This window comes from Neofelis nebulosa, chromosome 18 (genome assembly GCF_028018385.1).
Source record: "Neofelis nebulosa isolate mNeoNeb1 chromosome 18, mNeoNeb1.pri, whole genome shotgun sequence".
Classification (NCBI taxonomy): domain Eukaryota; kingdom Metazoa; phylum Chordata; class Mammalia; order Carnivora; family Felidae; genus Neofelis; species Neofelis nebulosa.
This window is the reverse complement of record NC_080799.1, coordinates 17,636,873-17,655,975: the sequence shown is the minus strand read 5'-3', so window position 1 is coordinate 17,655,975 and position 19,103 is coordinate 17,636,873. Positions and strand designations below refer to the sequence as shown.

Sequence of the window (19,103 nt, the reverse complement as noted above, 5' to 3'; positions counted from 1 at the left end):
ATTTTTTCCTTGCTGGGCTTTCTTCAGCTTTCATCGGGATCTCTTTTTTCTTTGTTTTTTGTTTGTTTTCTTTTTTTCTTTTGTCTTCTCTGGCTCCTCTTCCTTTGTCCAGCTTTTAATATTCTCAATATTGTCTCAGTAACGTCTCAATATTCTTATTTTTATTTTTTTCTCAATTGACATATCTTAAGGCCTAAAGATCCTCCGTGTATTTTTATTCTCGTGACTCTCTATACCAGTCAACTTGTATTTAAATTTGACTTGATTTCTTTATTTTTTTTATTTCTTTATTTTTTTTTTTTTAATTTTTTTTTTTAACTTTTTTTATTTTTGAGACAGAGAGAGACAGAGCATGAGTGGGGGAGGGTCAGAGAGAGGGAGACACAGAATCTGAAACAGGCTCCAGGCTCTGAGCTGTCAGCACAGAGCCCGACGCGGGGCTCGAACCCACAGACTGCGAGATCATGACCTGAGCCGAAGTCGGACGCTTAACCGACTGAGCCACCCAGGCACCCCTGACTTGATTTCTTTAATTGAAAGTTTCTCCTGGGGGCGCCTGGGTGGCGCAGTCGGTTAAGCGTCCGACTTCAGCCAGGTCACGATCTCGCGGTCCGTGAGTTCGAGCCCCGCATCAGGCTCTGGGCTGATGGCTCGGAGCCTGGAGCCTGTTTCCGATTCTGTGTCTCCCTCTCTCTCTGCCCCTCTCCCGCCCGTTCATGCTCTGTCTCTCTCTGTCCCAAAAATAAATAAAAAAAAAACATTAAAAAAAAAAATTTAAAAAAAAAAAATTAAAAAAAAAATAATAAAAAAAATAAAAAAAAAGAAAGTTTCTCCTGAATTCATTCTGTTTTAAGTCAAACAACTCAAGTCTTTTTTTTTTTTTTTTTTTTTTTTTTCAACGTTTTTTATTTATTTTTGGGACAGAGAGAGACAGAGCATGAACGGGGGAGGGGCAGAGAGAGAGGGAGACACAGAATCGGAAACAGGCTCCAGGCTCTGAGCCGTCAGCCCAGAGCCTGACGCGGGGCTCGAACTCACGGACCGTGAGATCGTGACCTGGCTGAAGTCGGACGCTTAACCGACTGCGCCACCCAGGCGCCCCACAACTCAAGTCTTATAGCCTACTGTATCTACTCCATGTTGTTCAATGATACCATCATTTTCGTAAATTAAACTAGAAACCAAAAGGTTTTTAGTTATATCTCTTTCCTTCATTTTATTTCTATTTTTCATTTCTTCCATGGCAATTTAAAGACTATGTCCTGGGGCTCCTGGTGGCTCAGTTGGTTGGGTGTCCGACTTTGGCTCAGGTCATGGTCTTGTGGTTCATGGGTTTGAGCCCCACATCGGGCTTCATGCTGGTGATGCAGAGCCTGCTTGGGATTCTCTCTCTCTCTCCCCCTCTCTCTGCACCTTCTCCACACTCCCTTTTTTGAAAATAAATAAATGAACATTAAAAAAATTAAAAAAAAAAAAGAATAAATACACATAAAGACAATGTCCTCTCCGGTTTTACCTCTTGGGATTTTCAGATTTGCCTTTTGTTTTGTATGGTGTAGTCACTGCCACAGTTTTTGTTTTCAGCTTGTCTCCTGGATTTACTTTCATAATATTTGCAGATTTATAGTTACTCCTTGAAGTGTAATTTGAGCCATCCTTCTTGCAGAGTTAGTTGCTCTGCCCTCATTGTTTTTGTAATAATTTTTTTAAGGTTAGTGTCGTCCTCATCATCGTTATGCATGTCTCCTTCAACAGGTAGTAAAGTCCTGGGAAGAGGGCTTACTTTTGACTCATCTTTGTGTGATTGGTTCCTGGCATGCTTCATGGCTTCATGAGTGTTTACTGAAGGGTTAAGCCAGTGCTCTGCTGGTCATCAGGCCAAGACCCAGCTAGAGGGGCTAGGTTAGGGCTCAGTGCCCATTTTTCTCCTGTCAGCCACCTGCTTATTTGCTTTTAGGTTTTGCGGCCTTTTTTGCTGCGCCGAGTTAAGGTGGATGTTGAGAAGCAGATGCCTAAAAAATATGAGCATGTTATCCGCTGCCGGCTCTCCAAGCGCCAACGATGTCTCTATGATGACTTCATGGCACAGACCACGTAAGGGAGGACAGAGGGTGGGCCCTGTGATGCTGTGTTAGAACAGATGTGACTGTCAGGGTGCTCCATGTATTTTTTTCCTCTCTCCCAGAACTAAGGAGACTCTAGCCACAGGCCATTTCATGAGTGTCATCAACATTTTGATGCAGCTGCGAAAAGTCTGCAATCATCCAAACCTGTTTGACCCTCGACCTGTTACCTCCCCCTTCATCACCCCAGGAATCTGCTTCAGCACCGCCTCTCTGGTGCTAAGGGCCACTGATGTCCATCCCCTCCAGGTAAGTAGTTGCTCCCAAGATAATTGGCCCTATTCCAATCCTGCATCTTTTTCTTTAGGCTGCCGTCCGATCTTTTGCATCCTTACCTCCCTGTAATCTCAGCACTATTCCCTCAGTTTCATTGTTTTCTAGCTGTGTGATTTTTGGGCAAGCTAATTATTAATCTCTAACCTTAAGTTTGCTTGCCCTTGAAAGTACTGACTACAAGGTCTATTATCTGTGGTATGTTTGTGAAAATTGTGTTAATGTTTTTGGAAGTGCCTAGCATATTAGTAATACTTACAATGTTTTGTTTTCCTGTTCCTTTCCCTCTTTTTGGTTGCTTTTCCCCCCCAAACATTTGGTTTTGTTACGGTAAAATACACAACAGGTTTTACCATTTTACCCATTTTTAAGCATATGATTAGTGGCATGAGTACATTCACATTATTATGCAACTACTGCCACCATCCAACTTCAACACTTTTTTCATCTTTCCAGATTGAAACACCATACACACTAATAGTAACTCTGTATTCTCCCCTTTCCTCCAGCCCTTGGCAGCCACCATTGTACTTTGTAGAAGTTTGACTATTAAATAGAATTATATAGTATTTGTTCTTTTGTGACTGGCTTATTTCTCTTAGCAAAATGTCTTTCAGGTCCATCCATGTTGTAGTATGTGTCAGAATTTGCTTCTTTGTTGAAGTTGGATAATTCTGTTCTGTATCTTTGTGTATCTATGTGTAGTCACACATATGTGTGTGTATATATATTGCATTTTGTTTACTTGTTTATTCATCAAGGGACAGCTGGGTTATTTTCATCTTCTCATTATTACAAATAATGTTACTGTGAACGTGGGTGTACAAATATCAGTGTGAGTCCCTACTTTCAGTTCTTTTGGGTACATACCCAGACATTGAATTGCTGGATCATATGGTAGTTTTATTTTTAATGTTTTGAGGAATTTCCATAGTGTTTTCCATAGCGCTTTCTCCATTTCACATTCCCACCAGCAGTACACAAAGGTTCTAATTTATCAACATCATTGCCAGCACCTTTTATTTTCTGTTTTATTATAATAGCTATCTTTTTAATGGGTGTGAGGTGGGGGTACCTCCTTGTGGTTTTGATTTGCATTTCCCAATGATTAGTGATGTTGAGCATCTTTTCATGTACTTACTGTATATTTCCTTTGGAGAAAAGTCTACTCAAGATATTTGCCAATTTTTTAATTGGGCAATTTTTAAATTACACTTAGTTGAGTTGTAGGAGTTCTTTATATGTTCTGGATATTAACCCCTTATGAGGTACATGATTTGCAAATATTTTGTCCCATGCTATGGCTCGTGTTTTCACTCTGTCAATAGGATCCTTTGATGCAGTGCAGTTTATCAGTTTTTTTTTTCTTTTGTTGCCTGTGCTATTGGTGTCATATCCAAGAAATCATTGCCATATTGGTCCCTTTGACACCATGCTTTTGTGTTCCTTCTTGTACCAGCGGATAGACATGGGTCGGTTTGATCTTATTGGCCTGGAGGGTCGTGTCTCTAGATATGAGGCTGACACATTTCTACCCCGGCACCGCCTCTCCCGCCGGGTACTGCTAGAGGTGGCTACTGCTCCTGACCCCCCACCCCGGCCCAAACCAGTCAAGATGAAGGTCAACAGGTACCAGGGCTGAGGGATAAAGGGATGGGTTCCTAGAAAAAGTGGCTAAAGCTAGCTGGGGGCAGAAATTGGGGTGGAAAGGAGAGAGTTGGAGGCTAGGCTGGAATGTTTATGTGGGATTGATGCAAAATACTGTGAAGGATTTGGGGGAGAGAAAAACTAGAAGAGGGAACTGGGAGGGGCCCTCATGTTTGTCACTGATCTTTCTCCATTTCTTTGCTTGGTGCTTTTCAGTCATCTCAAGTTTCTTTCCCTTTTTCTCCTTTGTGTCCTTTCCCTTTACCCCCTTTGCTTTTGTTACCTTGTCATATATTTCTGCCTCATTTTCCTTGTTCCTTTTTTTCCCCCTATACCTTATTCTCCTTCTCTCCCTACCAACCTTCTTTTTGTCCTCATAGGATGCTGCAGCCAGTGCCCAAGCAAGAAGGCCGGACAGTGGTGGTGGTCAATAGCCCACGGACCCCCCTGGGCCCTGTCCCGGTCCGACCCCCTCCAGGCCCTGAGCTCTCCACCCAGCCCCCACCTGGCCCAACCCCCCCAGTGCTGCCAGCACCACTGATGGTGTCAGCCTCGCCTGTTGGGCCCCCACTTATTCCGACATCGCGGCCTCCTGGCCCCGTTGTGTTGCCTCCACTGCAGCCAAACAGTGGGCCTCTGCCCCAGGGTGAGTTACCAGGGGGCTAAGATGCTGGGGAGTACCTCATGTATATTATTCAGATTGGGGAAGAAATAATGAAATTGGGAGTGATAAGGAAGCTGGATTGGAGATAGGTGTGCTGTTTGATGGGTTGGCAGCGTGCATGGAGGCTTTTGGGAGCAGGCTAAGGCTCTAGTTAGGGTATATCTGACAGGTGTTTGCTTTGTGTCTACAGTGTTGCCATCCCCCCTGGGGGTCCTGAGTGGGACCTCAAGGCCTCCTACACCAACCCTGTCCCTAAAGCCAGCCCCACCTGCTCCTGTTCGCCTAAGCCCTGCCCCACCTCCAGGCTCATCCAGCCTGTTGAAGCCTCTGACAGTGCCACCGGGCTACACTTTCCCTTCTGCCGCCACCACCACCTCTACCGCCACAGCCGCTGCTCCCACCACGGCAGTGCCGACTACTACTCCTGCGCCACAGCGCCTCATCCTGTCTCCTGATATGCAAGCTCGCCTGCCCTGTAAGTTCTCAGGAGTCTGTGAGTGAAAGACTTGAGATGGCAGAAAGGTTTATGTGCCACAGGGTTGGAGAAAAGCCAGGAAATGTGAAAGTAGTAGGTAGCTAATGTACATAAAGCATTTTGCCATGTGCTGGAAATTCATAATCAAGTAAGAGCTGTCGAGTCCTGAGGCTGGTAAGGGAGATGACACAGAGATGTGTAAATTGTGATAAACCTAGCAGCAGAAAGTTATTTGAGGTAAAAGAGCAGCACAGAGTTGGGAGTGGTGATAAACTCAGCATGGTGGCAGACCATTAGAGGACGTAAAGGAGATTGCTAGGCAAACAAGTGGGATTGGAAGGAGTAGCACATCAAAGGCTGAGTTTGTTGGAACCTGATAAATTGAGGGGGAGGATTGGAGGAATTGGAGGCTTGTGCCTCATCAGGTGAAGGGGCATTAGGATGACCCTTGTTTACATTAGACTCTTTCTTTGTTCCTAGCAGGCGAAGTGGTCAGCATCGGGCAGTTGGCCTCACTGGCACAGCGTCCAGTGGCTAGTGCAGGGGGAAGCAAACCTCTCACCTTCCAGATCCAGGGCAACAAGCTGACTTTGACTGGTGCGCAGGTGCGCCAGCTTGCTGTGGGGCAGCCCCGCCCGCTGCAAAGTAGGTAAAACCCACCCCCTGTCCTGCCTTTTTTCTCCACTTCCTTGTCTCTGTTTTTGTTGCTCTTTTCAAACGTCAGCCTTTATGTTTCTTTCCCTAGCTTTTGGTGGGTGGGGCCCAGGGGAATGTTTGGAAGGGGTCTTTTGAAAAAGGGATGAGGTCATTCTAGAGAAGTTATCCCCTCTCTGTTTTTTCCTTTTCCTCTTGCCCTTGCCTCTACCCTCCTCCGGCTGATAGCTGCTTCTCTTTCTTTCTCTCTTCCCTTAACCCAGGGAATGTGGTGCACCTGGTGTCAGCAGGGGGGCAGCACCACCTCATCAGCCAGCCTGCCCATGTGGCTCTCATCCAGGCCGTGGCCCCGACCCCTGGCCCCACCCCTGTCTCTGTGCTGCCTTCTTCGACCCCCAGCACCACCCTTGCCCCCACTGGCCTCAGCCTTCCGCTTGCTGCTAACCAGGGTGAGGCGCCTGGCCTTCCTATTTACTTAGCCCTTGCTGGCCTTGGTCTTTTCAGGCATGCCCTGGGCTACTGTCTGTCCAGCCTTCCCTCAGTGTTGTTTTCCCTTGTCAGTATCTCCAGTATCTGTCTGCTGCCCTCTCCTGCCCCTGGACTTCTTCCATCCTTTGGGTCTCTTGTTTCTTTTCTACCTTCCCCTCAATGTAGCTTCCTCTTGCAGTGCCACCAACCATGGTGAATAACACAGGCGTGGTGAAGATTGTAGTGAGACAGGCCCCTCGGGATGGACTGACTCCTGTTCCTCCGTTGGCCCCAGCACCCCGGCCTCCAAGCTCTGGGCTTCCAGCTGTGTTGACTCCACGCCCCACGTTAACCCCTGGCCGGCTACCCACACCTACTCTGGGTACTGCCCGAGCCCCCATTCCCACGTCCACTCTGGTGAGGCCCCTTCTCAAGCTGGTCCACAGTCCTTCGCCTGAAGTCAGTGGTGAGTCCAGGTGGCTTAAGAGCAGATGTTTTTGCCAGGAATGGAGATAGGGTGGCCCCGAGGGGTTTCTTAGTCACAACAGATTCCTTGTTTAACAGCATACTGACTTGCTTTGTAGTAGGCCCCAGAACTAGGCTGCCGAGCCTTTGCCTCATTTTAGAATTTACTTCTTAGAACATTGGAGGGAAAGGAAATGTTAAATTGTCAGATTCCTTGAATCTTTGACTTCATGGTGTGGGAGTGAATGTTTTCTGGGAAACACGTGAAGTGTGGGGGTAAGGGAAAGGATAATAGGGCAAGAAAAGAATTCTGGGGCTAACTCATGCTCTGTCTCCACAGCTTCAGCACCCGGAGCTGCTCCCTTGACCATCTCTTCTCCTCTCCCCGTGCAGTCCCCACTCCCTGGGCCAGCTTCTCCAATGCCGGTTCCCAATTCCTCTCCCCTTGCTAGTCCTGTGTCCTCTACAGTCTCCATCCCAGTGTCATCTTCACTTCCCATCTCTGTCTCTACCACGCCTCCTGCCCCGGCCTCAGCTCCACTCACCATCCCCATTTCGGCCTCCTTGCCTGTTTCGGCCTCTGGCCCGGCTCTGTTGACCAATGTGACTCCAACACTGGCACCTGTTGTCTCAGCGACTCCTGGACCTCCCTCTTTGGCACCAGCTGGGGCTTCCCCATCAGCGTCAGCTTTGACTCTGGGTTTGGCCACAACTCCATCCCTGTCTTCATCTCAGGCAACTGGTCACCCTCTGTTGTTGGCTCCAGCCTCTTCACATGTTCCAGGGTTGAACTCAGCCATGGCCCCAGCATGTTCACCTGTATTGGTACCAGCTTCTGCTCTGGCCAGCCCTTTTCCGGCAGCACCAAATCCAGCTCCAGCTCAGGCTTCCCTTCTGGCTCCAGCACCTTCTGCATCTCAGGCTCTAGCCACCTCTCTGGCTCCCATGGTGGCTCCACAGACAGCAATCCTGGCTCCTTCTCCAGCTCCTTCTCTGGCTCCTCTTCCAGTCCTGGCCCCATCGCCAGGTCCTGCTCCTGTCCTGGCTCCATCGCAGACTCCGGTTCCAGTTCTAGCTTCTTCATCTACTCCAGGAACTCCTTTAGCTTCAGCTTCTTCACTGGTGCCAGCCCCAGCTCCTGTGTTGGCTCCGTCATCAACTCAGACTATGGTACCAGCCCCTGTTCCGTCACCTCTCCCAAGCCCGGCTTCTACACAGACACTGGCCTTAGCCCCAACTTTAGCATCCACCCTTGGGGGCTCATCTCCATCTCAGACCCTCTCTTTGGGAATGGGGAACCCTCAGGGGCCTTTTCCAGCTCAGACATTGTCATTGACTCCAGCGTCATCCCTAGTACCAACTCCAGCCCAGACACTGTCTTTGGCACCAGGACCACCACTGGGTCCATCTCAGACGCTGTCTCTGGCTCCCCCTTTGACGCCAGTTTCTCCAGTGGGCTCAGCCCCAGCTCACACGCTGACTTTGGCTCCGGTATCGTCATCTGCTTCACTCCTAACCCCAGCTTCAGTGCAAACATTGACCTTGAGCCCTGCCCCAGTTCCGGTGCCCACCTTGGGTCCAGCTGCAGCCCAGACTCTGGCGCTGGCCCCAGTCTCAACACAGGCCCCAGCTTCCCAGGCATCTTCCCTTGTGGTTTCGGCATCTGGCGCTGCTCCCTTGCCTGTCACCATGGTATCCCGGCTGCCTGTTCCCAAGGATGAGCCTGAGACACTGACGTTGCACCCTGGTCCCCCCAGCCCTCCTTCCACTGCTACCTCGTTCAGTGGTCCCCGGCCTCGACGCCAACCCCCACCACCACCTCGTTCCCCTTTCTATCTGGTAAGTTTTATTGCCTCAAAGGAGAGGGAAGGCAGTTGGGTTTCTTTGGAGTGTTGGTAGAGTGCATGGAATAGAATAATGTCATTTTTATCTTGGTAAATTACAAAGCCTAGTTTTGTAAACCTGATGCTTGAGTGTGCGGTTGGACAAGTCCCTGGGCCTGAACTCTTATCTGTATAATGGGAATAATAATCCATATTCTGGCATGGTGGCTTAGTTGGTTAAGCATCTGACTTTGGTTCAGGTCATGATCTCACCATTTGTGGAGTCAGGCCCCACATTGGGCTCTGTGCTGACAGCTCAGAACCTGGAGCCTGCTTCGGATTCTGTGTCTCCCTCCACCCCTCCCCTGCTCGCACTCTTGTCTCTCTCTCAAAAATAAACATTTAAAAAATAACAATCCATATTCTGCCTTTCTCAGAGGGGTACCTGAGGACCTAATGTGCCTTTATTTATTTATTTTAAATACTTTTAAAATTTGTATTTATTTTGAGAGAGAGATAGCATGTGCACAAGGGAGGCAGAGAGAGAGGGAGAGAGAGAATCCCAAGCAGGCTCCATGCTGTCAGTACAAAGTCTGATGTGGGGCCTGAACTCAAAAACCATGAGATCATGACCTGAGCCAAAATCAAGAGTCAGATCCCCAACCAACTGAGCTACCCAGGTGCCTCCCTAATGTGCTTTTACAACTATGAATTACTGATATGTTCAAGGCTGTCTTGTTATTGGTCTTTTTGGTACTTGCTCACTGTTGAGTTAGTGTTGGCATCTAATTGCCCCATCTTATAGATGAAGAAACTAGCCCACTATATGATGTTATAAATTATAAAGGTTACATGAGTTGTGAGAACTCAGATGTGCTGACTCTGTTGCTTTCTCCTTTCCACACAGGAGGCATTCCACAGAGATAGACTTTTTTTGGTTGCTAGAACCATTGCGTTTATTAAGTATTTGAATTTCTGAGGGAAGTCATGGAATACAGTTCCCTAAAGATGATCCTCTGAGTGATGGTCATGTTTTTTTTTTTTTTTTTTTTTTAAACCTTCACGGTGATTAAGTGGGCAATAAAAGAACTCTGTTCCCTGTCCTTTCATGAGCTTTGTGATAGCTGCTTTTTTTCCTGTCATATGTATGGTTCCGTATATGTTTGGTTAAGTTCAGCTTACAGTTCAAATGAGAGTAAATAACACAGGAACTAACAGGAAGAAAGATCTAAAAAATCATTCCAGGCCTTCTTGGTCTTTTTCTTCTTTTCTTCCCCCTTTTTTTTGTTTTCTTTTTTTAAGTTTATTTATTTTGAGAGAGATGGAGTAGGGAGGGACAGAGGGAGGGATAGAGAGAGAATCGCAAGCAGGTTCTGCGCTGTCAATGCAGAGCCCGCTGGAGGGCTTGAACTCACAAATTGTGAGATGATGACCTGAGCTGAAATCAAGAGTCAGAGGCTTAACCAACTCAGCCACCCAGGTGCCCCTCCCTTTATTTTCAGAGCTGCTTCTTATTCTTTGCCTTAGCCCCAGTCGCCCACTCCATCAGTGCCACTGACTCCACCTTTCATCTTTTTCTAATGCTGTCAGGTTGGTCTGGCTTGTTCAAAGTAGAAGAGAACTAGATTCTTGCCCAAGGGTGGTAACCCTGTGGTCTATGTTAAATTTTGTTTGCTCTGCAAGTAGGTAGAAGCTTCTTAACGCTTTTTTTCTTTAAGCAGCTTGAGATAAAGATTACATACCATCCAACTAATCCACGTGAAGTGTACAGTCTAGTGGCTTTTAGTATATTCACATACGTGCAACCATCATTACAGTCAACTATAAAACATTTGCATGTTCCTAAAAAGAAACCCCACACCCTTAGCCATCATCTTCCAGCCATTCCATCTCTCCTAACCTTTGGCAACCATTACTTTCTGTCTCTTTAGATTTGCCTATGGAGTCGTATGGTGTATGGTCTTTTGTGACTAGCTTTTTTCATTTAGCTTAGGGTTTGTGGGGTTCATCCACATTGTAGCATACGTTGGTACTTCCTTTTTTTGTTGTTGAATAATATTCCATTGTGTGGATATACATTTAATATGTCTATTCATCAATTGATGGGGTCACTTGGATTATTTTTACATTTTGGCTCTTATGAATAATACTGCTATGAACATTCATGTGTAAGATTTTGTGTCTTTCTTATGCTTTCACTTCTATTGGATGTATGCCAGGAACAGAATTGCTGGGTCAGATAGTAACTGTGTTTAACTGTTTGAAGACTACCAAACTGTTTTTCAAAGCAGCTGTACCACTTTACATTCCCACTGGCAGGATATAAGGGTTTCAAGTTCCCCACATTTTTGCCAACATAGCTATCCTAGTGGATGTGAAGTGGTATCTTGTGGTTTTGATTTGTGTTTTCTTTCTTTTTAAAAAAAAAATTTTTTTTTTTTTTAACATTTATTTTTGAGAGACAGAGACAGCATGAGCAGGAGAGGAGCAGAGAGAGAGGGAGACAGAATCTGAAGCAGGCTTTAGGCTCCAAGCTGTCAGCACAGAGCCCGACATGGGGCTCAAACTCACAAATTGCAAGATCATGGCCTAGGCTGAAGTTGGATGCTTAAGCAACTGAGCCATCCAGGCACCCCTTTGATTTGTGTTTTCTTAATCGCTATTGCTAATGATGTTGAGCATCGGCCCTTGTGTATCTTCTTTGAAGAAATGTTAGGTATTCAGATCCTTTGCATTATTTTTAATTTTTTTTAATGTTTATTTTTGAGGGAGAGAGTGAAACAAGAAAGAGGCAGAGAGAGGGGAAGACACAATTTGAAGCAGTCTCCAGGCTCTGAGCTGTCAGCATAGAGCCTGATGCAGGGCTCGAACTTGTGAACTGCGAGATCATGACTGAGCCAAAGTTAAGCCAAAGAATGCTTAACCAACTGAGCCACCCAGGCACCCCTGATTTTTATTTTTTAAAAATTTTTATAATTTTTTTGAATACTTTTTTTTAAGTAATCTCTATACTCAGTGTGGTTTTGAACTCAAGACCCTGAGACCAAGTGTCACATGCTCTACTGACTGAGCCAGCCAGGCACCCCTGCCCTTTTTAATTGGGTTATTTTATTTTATTTTATTTGTTTTTTTTTTAAATTTTTTTTTTCAACGTTTTTTATTTATTTTTGGGACAGAGAGAGACAGAGCATGAACGGGGAGGGGCAGAGAGAGAGGGAGACACAGAATCAGAAACAGGCTCCAGGCTCCGAGCCATCAGCCCAGAGCTTGACGCGGGGCTCGAACTCACAGACCGCGAGATCGTGACCTGGCTGAAGTCGGACGCTTAACCGACTGCGCCACCCAGGCGCCCCTTATTTTATTTTATTTGAAAGAATTCTTTATATATTCTGAATACAAATAGCTTCTCAGAAATATGATTTGCAAATGTTTTCTTCTTTGCTACTACTCTTGAGACCCTGGCCTGTTCTGCTAGGATGCTTTCCTTTTTCACTTTGATCACTAGGAGCCAAGAGGTCAAGTTTAAAGGGAATAGTCAAGAAGGGAAATTTGGGACACTACTTTTATTCAGGACTGTCTGCTAGGATCCAGCCTCCTTCATCTGTTCATTCTAATAACAACTATTTATTGACAGCCTACTAGGTGCCAGATAACAGCTAGATAGTGGGTGAGAATAGCAGAATCAAATATGTTTTGTGTTAATATGGGGCTACAGTTTCGTGGATAGAAAACATTAATCAAAGAATCATACAAATGTGGTAAGTGCTGCAGAAAAGAGTTCTGTCACAACCTGTGAAACCGAAAATGCTAGTGATGGGGAAGAACTGGATCAAAGTTCTATAGATTTCCTATCTGCCAGGGCACTCCCCTTTTCTCTCTTAGGGTGATGATACCTAGATGTCTGATTAGATGTTGCCATCCTACCCCATTCCAGTCTGGCCCTTGGCAGAAACCTGCCATGGATTTGATTAGCCCCTCTGTGTCCTGGTCAGGAATTTGAGGAAGGCTTTTAATAATTGTTTTGGATCCACTTCAAGGAAGTAAATTAACTTGAGTGTTGCAGAGTTATTTAAGAAAATTCCCAGAAATCCTCTATTTTATAAGCTTGTTGGATATGCATGTCTTAATTTTAAATATTCAGGCATTCTGCTTTGGTAGCATACAAGGGAAGATCAGTTTTTTCTTGCAGAGAAGTTACTTCATTTAACCTTATGAGAGGTATAACATTCATTATTGACAACTTGGAAAACTACTAAAAACATAACGTAATTTTGAGTCTTACAGTTTACATCAGTTATGGTTAATTCGGGGAGGAATGGTCAGGTTTTCTGTGAGGATACTGATTACTTTTTCTGTGTGTGTGTGTGTGTGTGTGTGTGTGTGTGTGTGTGTGTGTGTGTGTATTTTTCCTCATCCCAGGACTCTCTGGAGGAAAAGCGGAAGCGGCAGCGGTCTGAACGCCTGGAACGGATTTTCCAACTTAGTGAGGCTCATGGGGCCCTGGCACCTGTGTATGGGACTGAAGTCCTGGATTTCTGTACCCTGCCCCAACCTGTTGCCAGCCCCATCGGCCCTCGTTCTCCTGGCCCCAGCCACCCCACCTTTTGGACTTATACCGAGGCTGCCCGCCAGGCTGTACTGTTTCCCCAGCAACGACTAGACCAGCTGTCAGAAATCATTGAGAGGTTGGCAGGGCTAAGTGTTAATGGGAAGCGGGTCTTGGGGCCTCTGAGTGGATGTAGTGGTTAGGGCTGGTGAAGGTGCACTTCTGGGGCCTTTCAGAATTCCACCTTTTATACTGCTTGCCTTCTTTCTTCACAGGTTCATCTTTGTCATGCCTCCTGTGGAGGCACCTCCCCCTTCCCTGCATGCCTGCCACCCACCTCCTTGGCTGGCCCCACGTCAGGCAGCCTTCCAGGAGCAGTTGGCCTGTGAGCTCTGGCCCCGGGCTCGCCCCTTGCACCGTATTGTGTGTAACATGCGCACCCAGTTCCCTGACTTGAGGCTCATCCAGTATGATTGTGGTAAGTTCATTGTCCAGTGAGGATCCCTTGACCTCTTCCCCTCTTTTAGTAGCGATACTGCTACTTCAGAGAGCTGCTGTACATGAGGTCTTTGTGAATTTCATTAAACATTAGACAGTTGTTCAGGTTATGCTTATAGGCAAGACAGAGAAATGTAGGCCTTTATATGCTACATTCTTGGCATTTGTGAATTTGATGAAAGTTGAAAATGTGTGCTAACTCATTTATTCATTGATTCAGTGATTATTTTGTGAATATCTGTTGTATTTTGCTAACCATTTGGGATACAGTGACAGATAAGATAGTACAACAGAGTTTTCAGATTCTTGGGGAAAGGTGTGTGGTGGTACAAGACGGCATGGTAACTAGTTTTTCTTTTGGGAAAACACAAGGAACTTTTTTCTTGGTTTTGGTTAGGATACATTTGACTGCAAATAAGAGAAAACCGACCAATAGTGGCTTAAACCACAAGAACATTTAGTGTTTACTTAATGAGAATTTCTGAGAATAGTGGTATATAACTGGCTCAGCTTACTGGTGTTTTCATGGATCCAGGAACCTTCTGGTCTTTCTCCATTGCTTATCATCCTTAGCTTTTATCTTTGTAGTTTCATGTTTATTTCTTAATGGTCTTACCATGGCTGCCATAACTCCAGGGAGCACAGCAATGCTTTGAGCAAGAAGCAGAGGTTGAGACAAAGACTCTAAGCAAGTTTCTCTTTTTTGGGGGGTGGAGGGCTGAGTTCTCCCCGCTGACTGTGCTTCACGACTCACTGGCTTAAATTGGGCCATTTGCCCATCCCTAGATTAATCACTAAAAAAAGGGAAATGGCAAAGAGGAACTGTGGCTCATTTAGACCAATCATGATTTATCTTTTAGGATTGGTTGGGGCTCTCTGGGATCAAGGGCTCTCTGCCAGGTGTCCACAGTGTTAAATCAGGTTCTGTTAAGCAAGAATGTCTTTTGGACACAGGAGTGAATTGTTTCTGCCACAACGCTGCAGAGATATTTCTTTCTTTTAAAAAAAAAAATGTTTATTGGGGCACCCGGGTGGTTCAGTTGGTTAAGCGTCTGACTTCAGCTCAGGTCATGATCTCATGGTTTGTGAGTTCGAGCCCTGCTTTGGGCTCTGTGCTGACAGCTTGGATCTTGGAGCCTGCTTCAGATTCTGTGTCTCCCTCTCTGCCCCTCCCCTGCTCATTCTCCCCCTCCCCCCTCCCTCCCTCTCCCTCTCTCCCTCTCTCCCTCTATCCATCTCTCTCTCTCAAAAATGAATAAAAGTGTTTATTCACTTTTGAGAGTGAGAGCACAAGCAGGGGGAGAGAGAGAGAGAAGAGAAAGAGAATCCCCAGCAGACTCCTCGCTGTCAGTGCAGAGCTCCACAAAATGTGAGATCACAACCTGAGCCAAATCAAGAGTTGGACGCTTAACAGACTTGAGCCACCCAGGCGCCCCTTAATATTTCTGTAGTAACGTTTTTTGGGAATTTCTTAAATGTTTTAGAACATCAGACAACAAAATTTTTATCAATGTGTACTCAAACATTTTATTTTTTTAATATTAAAAAATTATTTTTAATGTGTATTTTTGAGAGCGGGAGAGACAGAGCATGAGTGGGGGAGGGACAGAGAGAGAGAGGGAGACACAGACTTGGAAGCAGGTTCCAGGCTCCGAGCTGTCATCACAGAGCCTGACGTGGGGCTCAAACTCACAGACTGTGAGATCATGACCTGAACTTAAGTCGGGTGCTTAACTGACTGAGCCACCCAGGTGCCCTTCGATAAATATTTTAGTAAAAAAAATAATTTCGTAACGTATGAACCCATTTAGAGTAGATCAGTTGAAAGTCTATTAAAAGCATTCAAAACGATTAATCAGAAATGTTATAGAAGTTAACTTTTATGTTTGATGGGAGGTTTAACTAGATAACCTCATAAGATCCTCTCTCCCTGGTTCTGATCTCAGTGCTCTTCAATTCCTGTATGTTAGCCATGACTGCCAGCTGGTGTTGTTGACATTTGTCCTATAAATCTATCTGTTTCAGCTGGCATAATTCATCGTAGTACCTAAGGATTGTAGTACCACCATTGAGGATTCCTTTTTTTCCCCCATGGGTCTGTATGTTATCCTACCTCTGGTTAGACCCAGAGAAATTAGATCCAAGAAAGGAGCAGACTAAAGAGGGGACTCCTTAAGGGAAGAAAATAAAGTTAAATTTTTGATTTCCTAGGCTAATTGAAACCCTGGCCTAAAGCTTTTATTATCTTTCAACTACAACCTTTCAGTACTAAGTGTTCTCCCTATTCCAGCTTATAGCAAATTCCCTGTACCCGTTCATATTTCTTTAGGGAAGTTGCAAACATTGGCAGTGCTGTTGCGACAGCTTAAGGCAGAGGGCCACCGGGTGCTCATATTCACCCAGATGACTCGAATGCTGGATGTATTGGAACAGTTTCTTACCTACCACGGCCACCTCTACTTGCGTCTGGATGGGTCTACTAGAGTTGAACAGAGACAGGTAACCCAGGCATCTGTAGCCCTCAAAGGCTTACTTCAGCTACTGTCTCCCAGAAGGGGCCCCACTAAGTCTTGGGTCTGTTTTTGGGCCTCTGTCTCCTAATACTACCTTTTTTTTTTTCTCTCTAGGCTTTGATGGAACGATTCAATGCAGACAAACGCATATTCTGCTTTATCCTTTCAACTCGGAGTGGGGGCGTGGGTGTAAACCTTACAGGAGCAGACACTGTTGTTTTTTATGACAGCGACTGGAATCCCACCATGGATGCTCAGGCCCAGGATCGCTGTCACCGGATTGGCCAGACCCGAGATGTCCACATCTACAGGTATTGCCTAGTCTTCCCTCATGTTGTATCCTCTTTACTGATAGGGTTTTATTAATGTATTTGGCTATTTACACATGCCTTCATCACTCCCTAGACTCATCAGTGAACGGACAGTGGAGGAGAACATCCTAAAAAAGGCAAATCAAAAGAGAATGTTGGGAGACATGGCCATTGAGGGAGGCAACTTCACCACAGCCTATTTTAAACAGGTACTAAGATCTTCCAGCCTAGGGAGGAGAGAATTACTTCTGCTTATTAAAGAGGATGCTTTGGCCTCAACCTGCCTTTTCAACTAGTGGCACTTCTGACTATTTCTAAGAGCTGTCATCTCATAGTTGTAGACCGGGGCCCAGCATTCTATTGGCTGACACTTCTTCCTCTGTTCTCTCCAAAGCAGACCATCCGAGAGCTGTTTGATATGCCCCTGGAAGAGCCACCTGGCTCATCTGTACCCTCTGCCCCTGAAGAGGAGGAAGAGACTGTGGCCAGCAAGCAGACCCATATCCTAGAGCAGGTGAAAAAAGAGTGGGCAATCTATAGAGCAGAGCTAATAGTTATGATGTCTATGGTTTCTCAGCCCATTGAGCTTTTGTAGGGGGAAAGGACATTTTTGCTGCTTCCCAGATTACTGTTGACCTTTTCTTTCTTTTTTTCTTTTTCATGTTTATTCATTTTTATTTTTGAGAAGAGAGAGAAGATGGGCAAACAGGAGGGGTAGGTAGAGAGAGGGAGAGAGAGAATCCCAAGCAGGCTCCTTGCTGTCAGCACAGAGCCCGATGCAAGGCTTGATCTCACAAACCATGAGATCATGATCTGAGCTGAAAGCAAGAGTCGTAAGCTTAACCAACTTAGCCACTCAGGCACACCCCTACTGTTGGCCTTTGATGGTTGGGAGTAGATTGTTTATTGGTTCACAAGATTTCATAGAAAAAAGGCTTTGGACTCCTCAGTTACAGATTTGAATTCTAACAGTACTTGTTAATAATTGTTTGTTAAGTCAAGTGTGTTTAATCTTATGAGTCTCACTTTCCACTTTTTGAAAGCTAATGAGAAGGAAGTAACTGAGGTTTAAATGGCATAATGGATGTAAGAAGTGCTTTCTATGTGGTGTAACCTCTTATTTTTCAAACACCAGTGCATAGTAGAATCACTTGGAAAGCTTTTTGGTTTTTAATTTTTTTAAAATAGGCTCTACACCCAACATAGGGCTTGAACTCATGACCCTGAGATCAAGAATCACACATTACACCAACTGAACCAGCCAAGTGCCCCGAAAAACTATTTTATTTTATTTACTTTTTTTTAAAATAATTTATTTTTAAGTAGGCTCCATGCCCACTTGAATGTGGGGCTTGAGTTCATGATCTTGACATTAAGAGTCTCATGCTCTACTGACAGAACCAGGCAGGTGCCCCTGAAGAGCTTTTCATTTAAAACTGTTTTTATTATTATTTTTAAATATTAAAAAAATGTTTTTAATGTTCATTTATTTACTTCTGAAAGAGAGCGTGCTCCTGTGCAAGCAAGGGAGGGACAGACAGAATCCCAAACAGGTTCTGTGCTGTCCACACAGAGCCTGACATGGGGCACAATCTCACAAACCATGAGAACATGACCTGAGCCAAAGTCAGGAGTCAGACACCTAAGCCACTGTGCCACCCAGGCGCCCCTTAATATGTTATTTTTTTTAATGTTTATTTATTTTTGTGAGAAAGACACAGCGTGTGCGTGGGGGAGGGGCAGAGAGAGTGGGAGACACAGAATCTGAAGCAGGCTCCAGGCTCCAAGCTGTCAGCACAGAGCCTGATGTGGGGCTCCAGCGGATGAACTGTGAGATCATGACTTGAGCCAAAGTCGGACGCTTAACTGACTGAGCCACCCAGGTGCCCCAATATGTTCTTTTTTTAATGTTTGTTTTTTTTTGAGAGAGTGCATGCATACAAGTAGAGGAGTGGGAGAGGGGCAGAGAGAGAGGAAGACAGAGAATTAGAAGCAGGCTCTGTGCTGACAGCAGAGAGCCCAATGTTGGGCTTGAACTCACGAATCATGAGATTATGACCTGAGCCAAAGTCGGACACTCAACTGACTGAGCCACCCAGGCATTCCCCCCTCGGCTCCCTGAGAGGTTTTTAAAGGATTGATTCCTGGGACCCCATCTCAGAATATACTAAGTTGTGATTTTGGGGGGGCAAGGGCTGGGCATTTGTATTTTTTCAGAAGTAGTTGAGACCATGGAGATGTTTTTTCCCTACCAAGTGCCTTGCCCTCATTGCTGAGCACACTCTAGGTTGCATCTCTTGGTGACTTTGGTATGAGCTTCCTGGATATTCATTTCAAGGAAAAGACAAGATGTGGTAGTGTGTTGTCAAGATGGATCTTGAGGCAAAGAAGAATTGGGGATTTTTGTGTAAAGCTTTCTGGGGGCACCTGGGTGGCTCAGTGGGTTAAGCGTCTAACTTCGGCTCACGTCATGATCTCACAGTTCACAACTTCAAGTCCCGCATCAGGCTCTGTGCTGACAGCTCAGAGCCTGGAACTTGCTTTCGATTCTGTGTCTCCCTCTCTCTGCCCCTCCCCCACTCATGCTCGCTTCTCTCTCTCTCTCTCTCTCTCTCTCTCTCTCTCTGAGAAATAAACATTAAA

General features: G+C 45.5%; 1 protein-coding gene across 4 annotated transcripts in view; it reads left to right on the top strand.

Moving 5' to 3' along the window:
- SRCAP (Snf2 related CREBBP activator protein) overlaps nt 1-19,103 on the top strand; it is a 36,131-nt gene that overhangs the window by 12,468 nt on the left and 4,560 nt on the right. For 2 of the 4 annotated variants that reach the window (XM_058710364.1, XM_058710366.1), the window contains exons 17-31: nt 1,958-2,094; nt 2,186-2,372; nt 3,856-4,025; nt 4,424-4,689; nt 4,898-5,182; nt 5,663-5,827; nt 6,100-6,285; nt 6,504-6,770; nt 7,110-8,608; nt 13,012-13,277; nt 13,414-13,616; nt 15,966-16,135; nt 16,264-16,460; nt 16,555-16,669; nt 16,855-16,974. In XM_058710364.1, the coding sequence (XP_058566347.1) occupies nt 1,958-2,094; nt 2,186-2,372; nt 3,856-4,025; nt 4,424-4,689; nt 4,898-5,182; nt 5,663-5,827; nt 6,100-6,285; nt 6,504-6,770; nt 7,110-8,608; nt 13,012-13,277; nt 13,414-13,616; nt 15,966-16,135; nt 16,264-16,460; nt 16,555-16,669; nt 16,855-16,974 (4,233 nt within the window). The remainder of the gene's footprint in view (nt 1-1,957; nt 2,095-2,185; nt 2,373-3,855; nt 4,026-4,423; nt 4,690-4,897; nt 5,183-5,662; nt 5,828-6,099; nt 6,286-6,503; nt 6,771-7,109; nt 8,609-13,011; nt 13,278-13,413; nt 13,617-15,965; nt 16,136-16,263; nt 16,461-16,554; nt 16,670-16,854; nt 16,975-19,103) is intronic. The other 2 variants (XM_058710367.1, XM_058710368.1) reach the window with 2 other exon arrangements.